Genomic DNA, 10,000 nt, shown 5'->3' with positions numbered 1-10,000 from the left:
GTGTGTGTGTGTGTGTGTGTGTGTGTGTGTTTTTGATTACTGTGAGGTTGAATGTCTTTTTCTGTGTGTGGGCGTGTGTGTGTCTGTGGGTGCATGCATGCATGTGTGTGTGTGGGCGTGTGTGTCTATGTGTGCGCATGCATGCATGTGTGTGTGTGTGAGAGAGTGTGTGCACGTGTGTGTGTGCATAATGTATATAATGTATGTGTGTCCATGCCTGTTTGTGTGCGTGTGTACACGCAATAGCTCTAGCGTCTCTCTCCGTCTGTGTCATGTTCCTCCACCCTGCAGCCTTCCCTCTGACCACAGAAACACACACACACACACACACACACACACACACACACACACACACACACACACACACACACACACACACACACACACACACACACACACACACACACACACACACACACACACACACACACACACACACACACACACACACACACACACACACACACACACACATTCTCTCTCTCTCTCTCTCTCTCTCTCTCTCTCTCTCTCTCTCTCTCTACTATAGCATCCATAGCATGTGTGTATATCTCCACCAGGTTCCTCCATCCTGAAGGTCTGCCGTCTGACTACACCCTGACTATCCTGTTCCGCCTGCTGCCAGACACCCCGCAGGAGCCCTTTGCATTGTGGGAAATCCTCGACAACAACAGCGAACCTCTAGTGGGCGTTATCTTAGACAGTGCGTAAAATTATTAAAAAATATATATTATTGTTTATTGCCCCCTAACATATTGTTTGCCTTTATTTGATAAGACTGAGAAGTTTCCTGACTGAACACTGACATGCTTCTGTCTTGTAAGCTTTTTTACAGTGGAGTAATAAAAAAGGTGATGGTCTATTTTGCCTCTTCTGAAACTGCCTCCTGATTTCAGATGGTGGGAAAACTCTGACCTTCTTCAATCACGACTACAAGGGAGATTTCCAGACAGTCACCTTCGACGGGCCGGACATTAAAAAGATCTTCCACGGGAGTTTCCACAAGGTCAGTCAGTCAGGGCTCGACTACCTGATAATCATGAGCTTGATTAAGCAGGTGCCTGATACATCAATAACCTGAATACGCAAAGTCAGCACCTGTATTAGTTGAAAAAGGAATCGTTTCCATAAAGTGTACTGTGTTGCTGAGTTTCCTGATTATTTTATGAATTTGTGGCTAACATTATTAGAGATGCATGCATGTTGGTGCATTGGCAAGAATGTGCAAATTAAACAAAAAAGTTTGTTATGGTGTGCTTTGTAACTTTGAGAAATAAGGACAGGAATAAGGACATTTTCCCTGTTCTTGTAGAATGCAATGTGATCATTCTGCAGCTCCTTAAGAACTCTGTGTTTATCATCCCCCGAGTAATTGGGAGACTACAGTACAGTGAGAACACAAATTTGCTCCCAGTATGTGCTCATCACATACAGGACGTGTAAAACCTGTCTATGCATTAAAGGACCAGTTCAGTCAATTTCAACATAGAGTTGTAATGCTCACACTACTCTGGACTTGTCAGTACCTGAGGTTTTTTTTTCTTCTTCTTCAGCCTTTTCCGAGATATTCGTCATTGTAATGGGTACAGCGTTTTGTTTACATTTCAAATTCCCAAAAACATCCGAAAGGTTATACAACATCAGCAGACAACTAGCAAACAGCGGTACCTTTTGGGAAAATATTTGGAGTAGGCCGATGTTAATTTTTTAAAAATGTAAACAAACACTGCCCCCATTAGAATAGCTCATATCTCAGAAAGGGCTTAGTCGAAAAATGTGGCATCACCGGGTACTGACAAGTCAAGAGTAGCATGAGCAATACAACAGCATATTGAAATTGACTGAACTGGTCCTTTAATACAACAGTGGAAACACAGCTAGTAAAAATAAGTGCTTTCTTTGGATGTGTGATCTTCTTTTCAGATTTCACATATTTGCGACTAGAGATTTTACACAAAAGCATGCATTGGCAGCAGGTGTTTTGGCAAGGCAATGTGATGCTTGTGGGGTGCACAGGTGCCATTATCAGATTCGTATAACAGCCAGCGGATGCTTTGAAGGACTGGTAGAGGAACAGCTGTACTCTTTCCCCTCATTGCCACCTTAGCCACACACACACATGCGCGCACGCACACATGCGCGCACGCACGCACACACACACACACACACAATGCCATATCATACACAATTTCAACACCATGTCGGTGTTAATCTAATCTGAGCCACAGTGTGTGTGACTGCTGCGCTGCTCATGATGGGTGGGAACATGTGTTCCGCTCAGGTGACTAGCTTAGTGTGTGTGCGCGTGTGTGTGTGTGTGTGTGTGTGTGTGTGTGTGTGTGTGTGTGTGTGTGTGTGTGTGTGTGTGTGTGTGTGTGTGTGCGTGTACGTATGTGCATTGGTACTTGTGGATGCTGTGTTGTGCTGCTCATCCTATATGTGAACATTTGTGTCCCTGTGTGTGCATGCATGCGTGTGTGTGTGCACGCACATGTGCTTGTGTGTGCTTGTCCGTGTGTGTGTGTTTCACACTGTGTGGCTGTGTGACCTGTCGCGCTGCTCCTCTCCTGCCGTCCCTCAGTGTCATTGGGGATTAATCACAGCTGCCTTCACAGGGGCCCCGCCGAGCCGTCTGGGTGTGGAGGCTCTCACCTTCACATTATTACACCGCTCTGATTCACCATCGCCTCGCTCTCCCTCTTGCTCTCGCTCTCGCCCGGGCGTTATTACAACATCGCTCACATCATGTGCCTGCCACAGCCTTACCCTCATCTGTATAAGTAGTGATTATCATTCTAACCAGGAATGCCTGGAATAGAAATACAAAAAGCCTGCATCTTGAATTTAGTGAAAGACTAAGGGGACTGGCTGCGTGCGAGAGCTGTCAATCTTGGGTGAAGAGCATTAACACCATGTCACAAGTTTGAGGCAATGAGCAGCTCCAAATGACATGATTATAATGAGCACTTCAGACAAGTCGATCAGCTCCATGGACTCAGCTACAGCTCAGCTATCAGCTACAGCTCTCAAGTCACCTGTATCAGAAGGCAAACATGGCGTACCTTTCTAAACTTTCTCAACTGTCTGATTTACTCCTCTGTGAGACATGTACTGAGCAGGACAGATTGATAGATGATTCGTCGTCCTTTCGGACAATTGGTCTGCACCAGCCAATAGAGTACATCTGATACACTTAATAGTCGTAATAGACAGCGGTTTGACCCCCACATCATAAGAAGAATGGGCTTATCGCTTACTTTTTTGGTTAGCATAGAAAGAGAGAGAGTGCGTAGTGATATTACTGTGAGATGAACCTAGCAGAGGAACCCTGGGATCTACCAGGCAACCTTATGCACTCTCTGTCGACTGCAGTACCCTTCTGACAACTCAAAAAGTCCGTTTTCGCTTCACATGACTTGAGGCACTGAAACTGGTATCTGGAAACAGCCATCGCAGGTTGAGGATATCCCGAATGGAAATGCTCCTCTCATGATAATTTCTGGTTATTCCTGAATAACTAACAACAATAGTTAATATAGCAGAAAGCTATAATAATAATAACAGAAAGCAATGTTGACCTGACGTTACAGCATGTGTCGTGATAGTCACTGTAATTGGAAAATATCCACATTAAAAAGCACATAATAAGCAACCAAAAAATACAATTAACTAGTTTTAAAAAGATGTCATGTGTAGATCAGGTCCAAAATATATTCGTATTGCTTTATATAGAGAAGTAGATTCCAGAGGTTGGGGCAGCATGACGAAGTGGCCTATCTCCCATAAACTCAGTCCATGGCCTGTGCTCTCAGTAAACCTGCTGAAAAAGGATCACAGTAAGTAGAGCAGATCTAAAGTAGCAGTCGGAGTAATTGCCCCTGAATTATAGTAAGGGGGAGGAGAATCACAAGGGTTCAAACAAAAAGAAAGTCCATTAAAAATCCCTTTAACGTTACTATGTGTGTACTCTACGCCCTGCCCATACACTCCGTATTTATTGAACCAGCAATTTACTAAGTGTTTATTAAATTAACAACAAAAGGTGTAGCCTAGCAGCTCGATCGGCTTGGTAGTAAAAACCTTCTCCCGTTTCGGTGCGTAATGAGAAGCATATTTGCGCTCTGGTCTGGTCTGCTGCGCTGCGCTGGCCGTGGCAGGGCTGGTCCCGGGTGCTTATCAGGCCGCAGCTGAAATCAATTTCCAAATGTAAACTTGGAGGCCCGGGGCTCAGCATCCCTATCATGGATGACCTCCAGAATACCGCGCAGCTTGGCCCACACTGTTATGACAGTTTTTAAACAAGCCCTGGGAAAATAAAACTGTTATAATGTTTCAAGAGATCTGGAGGATGTGGACGATGGGGATAGGGGGGGAGGGGAGACCATCGGCTGGAGTTTTTGGACTTAAGACCTAAGCGCTCGGTTGTAGCCCAGACACACCTATGTTTATACTGTGTGCTATTAAATTGCGGGCTGGATTTGGGTCAGACGGTTTAGCAGTCTTAGCGACTTTCTAATGTGCTGCTGATAGATGTTGGATAACATTGGCTGTCAAACAGAAATAGACATGGAATGGGCTGTGTAGGGGTGATGTACTGTAGGAAATATAGATGAGGCACTTTCTAAGCACTTGGAAGTGCAGTCAAGGTACTGGCGGCGGGCAGGAAAGATCGTTTTCACTCTAGCCTTAGATGTTTTGTCTGGCTTCTTAACTGTTGGTCGGAGCTATCTTTTTATAAAAGAGAACTTTCTTATGCTAATTAGTAATTACACACTAGTGGTAATATACCGTCAAGTAGTGATTACTACTAGTTATACTACACTAATTACATTTATATTATTATTAATTACATTTACACTGTCGCGTTACCTTTAAAGCCAGACTCACACATACAATATTATTATATACGTTTTTAAAATCACGACAAGGATGTAGCTGTTAAAATGTTCCGCAGTGTAGACATTCATATGTTTTAAATTATACTGTATAGTAGTTGTTGTTTGTTATTGTTACAGTTTTAGCCCTGGACAGACTATTCTGGACAGAGTCCTTCTTCAAGTTGAAAAAATGTTAGGCTTTAATTTGACCTTTTCAGACAGCCCCATAAGTACCTGCATGGGGGAGTGTGTTATTGGATGCTTTAGTACATGCGAACACACGCTCCTCTCCATCCTTAGCGTATAGGGAGATTATTCTGTTATGAGAGGAGAATGCCATGACAAACTCGGCTAATCCCCGCTCTCTGCTTTTGACCTTCAGCGTGAGGTGTTTCTGGCCACTGTTTCATCAGAATGTGTAAACAAGTCACACAGCTCAGGTTGGTTCAGACAACAAAATGCAGTTTTTCCAGGTGATCCAGGGAAGGCTTCAAGGTGAAGCGGACAGGCCCACTCCATTGGGGAGCGTGATATATGGGCTCGCCCTGTTATATTTAAACCCGAACCACATCAAAAGGCTGTCATTGCAGCAGCCTGAAAGATGGGATGCAATATAGGGGCACACAGCGGCCTGCCAGTCTTGACAGGGGAATATATGGTGGGTGAAATGGCTGAAGTCCAAGGTCAGGCCGTTTATAAACAAACAACTTAACAAATGAGCTGCCTAAATGTCTTCTTGGAGGATGAAATAGATGACTACCCCTTCCTTCCTCAAGCGTGCATGTACAGTATGTGCTTTTGGGAGAGTAGTTGCACTCGACTGAAATGTGCAATGATGCTAAATTAGACTGAATGGTAAAATCATGTTGGGTATTGATTTAGACATTGCCAGGAAAAGTAGCCCCAAGGGACCCAGCTTTAAAAAATAAAAAAATAAACAAATAATTAAACCCCTTTTAATAGGAACTTTTCACAAGGCTATATAATGTGAACACTTTAAGACAAAGCCAAAGATTGGCTTCTTTTTCAGTTGATTGTGCTCTGGCGAGGGAAGGAATTACTAGGGGAATAGCATCCTGGACTGCAGCTAGAGAGTGACAATGTTTTGGCTAGTCGACTTCAATGTAAATCTATTGGCTGTTCAATTGTGGTGTCCTTATTCAATTAGACATGGCCAAAGATCTTTGCAGTTGAAAAACACTGTGATTGATAGACAGTGGGCTGTAGCTGTAGGGCTGGTGTGGTTGTTTCAGGCATTGCTTAGTGCACAAAGCCACACTAACTACTGTCGCTAAGTTTGAAGTGATGTTTCCAAAAGTTGCTTCAGTGGTTCGGGAGCGTGTTTATGTTCCCACAGCCCATTGGTCCCACAGCCCATTGGTCCCACATCACTAAGACTTTTAACATTAATTTTTAGGCCCATTGGTCCCACAGCCCATTGGTCCCACAGCTTATACCTGCTGGCCCAATGTTTCCACATCTCTAAGAATTTATTAAAATTTAGGCCCTATGTCCCATGGCGGGGAGAAAGGCATGTTCTCTTAGTTTACTCGGAAATGTGGGAACATGGAGTTGTGAAACATGGGGCCTATTTTTTTTTTTTATAATTTCTTTAAAATGTGGGAACATGGAGCAGCAAGGATAAGCTGTGGGACCAACGGGCTGTGGGACCAATGGTCTGTGGGAACATAGAGCTGACCCCCAGTGGTTCTTCAACGCGTTGTAAATGGGTGAACGGCTCTTTGGAGTTCATGATGTGGCCATTCATGGGCTGACGACTATGGCACTATGTATTTATATACTATGCCAAAGCAGGTCGCTTTGGAACGCTTCAAACCTGTTGGGGGACCGAACTGGGAAAAGGATCTAGAGATGCTTGTAGCCCTTTCATGCAGAGGGGACACCATTAACTTTTTGCTGAAACAGCTTACCTACTGGAAATCATAACAAAATTGCTATGACAATACAGAGTTTTAAGTAACAGATTAAGACTTCGTCATTACCATTTTGGTGAGAGTAAGTTTATAACATAGGCTCTGCATTAAGGGGTTATTAGATACATGTACTTTCTCCTGGGAACAGGTTGTCTGCCGTTGGCATCATATTCACACTGTCACCATAATCTTCAATACACATTGGATTGATCTAAGACATCCTGTTGATGTAATAATCATCATCGTTTCCTGGGAGTGATGCAGCAAGGCTCTCGTCTGGTTCAGGTTAATGAAACTTTATCAAACGCGTAGGCTGCATACTATATACAAAACATGGGCCTACTCTTACAGCATGTACTGTACTGCTGCATACAGTAGACTACATACATTTTTCAAGATTCAAGATTTATTTATTACGTCTTATTATAGGTTTGAAGCCTATAAGGAGTAAAATTGTTGTGTTTTTGTGTCTTCAAAATGAATAAAAAGAAAAAAAGAGAGGGGGGATGGAAAAAGTGCAAGAAAGTGCCTTGCTGTTGTCTTCAGCATGAGTTCAGCAATCTAACTGCTTGGTGGAAGAAACTACTTTGGAGTCTGGTAGTGTGAGATTTCAGGCTTCTATACCGTTTCCCAGATGGTAGTATATGAAACAGTTCATGATTGAGATAACTAGGATCCCCCTAGCTAGCCTGATTATCACCGACTTTCACATCTCTTCAAGACTTGGTCTGACCAAATGCATAACAATTTCCCAAAAGGCATTTCCCAAATGGCCTCCCTTGGTTTGCTAATGATTGTTTGCTTCCCAACAAAGTGGGAGGAGTTCCTGTATTTGCAGGAACTCAGAAAGTACTTGCATTGACTCTTGACCTGACTGGTAGCAACGCTGAAGCTGTTGCGTCACTAGGAGGGCACGGCCTGGCTAGGATCCTCCAATATTTTTTTTGCCTTCCTGATGCTCCTTCCTTAATATTATGAGTACAGTACATTGATATCAATCTGGCCAACCTGCCTATTCTTGTCTTTCATTCATCTTTGTCATTGTCTGAGAAATCAGACAGCAAAGAAAAATGTACACTACTTAGTATACTATATGTCACTGAATCAGTTTTGATGGTATTGTTGCTATCATTTTTCCTGCCCATCAAAATCACACCAAAAATATCCCCAACTGTGTGGAGGGAGATGTGAGCAGTCTTCAGCTTTCGAGTCCAGACGGCCTCATCCCACCCCTGGCCAGCCAGCTGCTGTCAGTCCTGCTGTCAGTCATTCTGACAGTCGAGTCTCAATCCCCATTGCCTAATGAGGTTTCAGCTGGAGACGGCCAGTCAGAATTAGCCCTTCTCCATTACCACAGTACAGACGCCTCGACATGACTCGCTAAAGACTTCTCACAAAAGACAAACACGTGTGACTACAGTCAGTGGAGTCGTTAATTTTTTTTTTGTCTCACCAATTTTATTCTGAAACATGGCATGAGCACGCAGGAATCCATGACACCTCTGGCACGCGGAGACACCCAATCAAAACACCTCGAGCATTCAGACATCCAATCAGAAGCCACTGGGCTGGAGAGAATGGAGTCCAGGGCCAGAAAGCAATTAAGGAGCTGCCGCGTCTGTCTGTCAGACTTATTGCAGAAAATAGAACTTTTTGGGGGGCTGTTAGTTCTCACACATCAGCATGTTGATTTTTTAGTTCGTTTTTCTTTTCATGCCTTTTTTCCCTCCTCCCTCCATTGACCGTCCATCCAGCACTGCAGTCACAAGTGATGGCAAACTCATTCACCTGACTAAGCTAAGCTTAAGTAGCGCAGCACACACAGTGGGCGATCCTATTACCGATACATATTAAATACGGAGGGACTGTTATTATTACAGGCTGTCGTGTCGTGTGTCATTAGGTTACTGAGTCAAATCCTTTTCAATCCTGTGCAGAGGTGAAACGTTGCCGGTAAATCACAAGTGGTCATATGAGAGTGTCATAAGTTTTGCAGACAAATGGGTATTGCCAGGGCCTGTGTAAGCTACACCCAAAGCAGAGCTACAGTGCTCAGAAGACTGGCTGCTTTGTGTCCATCATTCCAGTCTGTCAGACAGATTATTTTTAGGAATACATCAAGCAGCATTACCATTCATAAGGAATCTCAGTAACAATAGTAAATAACATTGAAAATAATGCAAAATAAAAATGAAGACAAATGAGAAAAAACACATAATTCCAGGACTGAAAATGATATCTGTGTAGTGGTTAACATTTTAGAAATAATGGTTAAATACTTGGCAACTATGTCTGCGTGAACTACGTTTATTTTACACATCTCCTGTAGTGAAATAATTGAGTTTTACCTTTGTCTTCTAACTGCACCAATGCTATTTTTGAACTAGCGTTGCCTTTTTCTTCTTGCTCTGTCCTCTGTAGCTGCATGTGGCGATCAGCAAGACGGCCGCTAAGGTGGTGATCGACTGCAAGGCGGCGGGGGAGAAGCCCATCAACGCCGCGGGCAACATCACCACCGACGGCGTGGAGACTCTGGGACGCATGGTGCGCTCACGAGGACGCAGGGACAACTCCGCACCGGTGAGATACAGCACAGAGGTGCCCTGTGTGTGCGTGTGTGTGTGAGAGAGTGTTAAATGGTGTGTGTGTGTGTGTGTGTGTGTGTGTGTGTGTGTGTGTGTGTGTGTGTGTGTGTGTGTGTGTGTGTGTGTGTGTGTGTGTGTGTGTGTCTGTGTGTGTGTCTGTGTGTGTGTCTGTGTGTGTGTCTGTGTGTGTGTGTTAAATGGTGTGTGTGTGTGTGAGAGGGAGGGGTTTGAGAAGGCACTGAGCAGAGATGATTGTATTTTTTTGGGATGTGTGTAAGCTTAGAGGATGTGATTGTTTGTGTAACTTGTAAGTACTGATCTCTCCATGGCACAGTGAGAGAAGGATACAAAACGTCTAGTACTACATTCAGCAGCCCTCAAATGACATTTGGTCTTGGAAAAAGAAACCATAAACAGAAGCTTCTGTGAAGACGGCTATGCAGCAAAGTGACAAATGAAGAGCTTGGGGACGGATGACAACTTGGCTATTTTTCTTCTAAAGGTCTCCTCAGTTCTACAGATGTTTCATATTTTTTGATGCACCCACAGAACCTCTGGATTTTCAATATGTAGGCCTACGTATACCAAGGCTTACCCATAGGCC

At 43.8% G+C, this 10,000-nt stretch overlaps 1 protein-coding gene across 1 annotated transcript in view; it reads left to right on the top strand.

Annotated features, from left to right (window-relative positions):
• Nucleotides 1–10,000, top strand: part of col14a1a (collagen, type XIV, alpha 1a) — a gene marked incomplete at its 5' end in the record, with an annotated part of 165,078 nt that overhangs the window by 111,819 nt on the left and 43,259 nt on the right. The window contains 3 exons of the mRNA XM_063217544.1: nucleotides 561–703; nucleotides 897–1,006; nucleotides 9,233–9,391. Of these exons, the coding sequence (XP_063073614.1) occupies nucleotides 561–703; nucleotides 897–1,006; nucleotides 9,233–9,391 (412 nt within the window). The remainder of the gene's footprint in view (nucleotides 1–560; nucleotides 704–896; nucleotides 1,007–9,232; nucleotides 9,392–10,000) is intronic.

The sequence above is a fragment of the Engraulis encrasicolus genome, chromosome 2 (assembly GCF_034702125.1).
Source record: "Engraulis encrasicolus isolate BLACKSEA-1 chromosome 2, IST_EnEncr_1.0, whole genome shotgun sequence".
Lineage (NCBI taxonomy): Eukaryota > Metazoa > Chordata > Actinopteri > Clupeiformes > Engraulidae > Engraulis > Engraulis encrasicolus.
The sequence above is the reverse complement of the archived record's forward strand: the minus strand, read 5'-3'. Positions and strand labels throughout refer to the sequence as shown.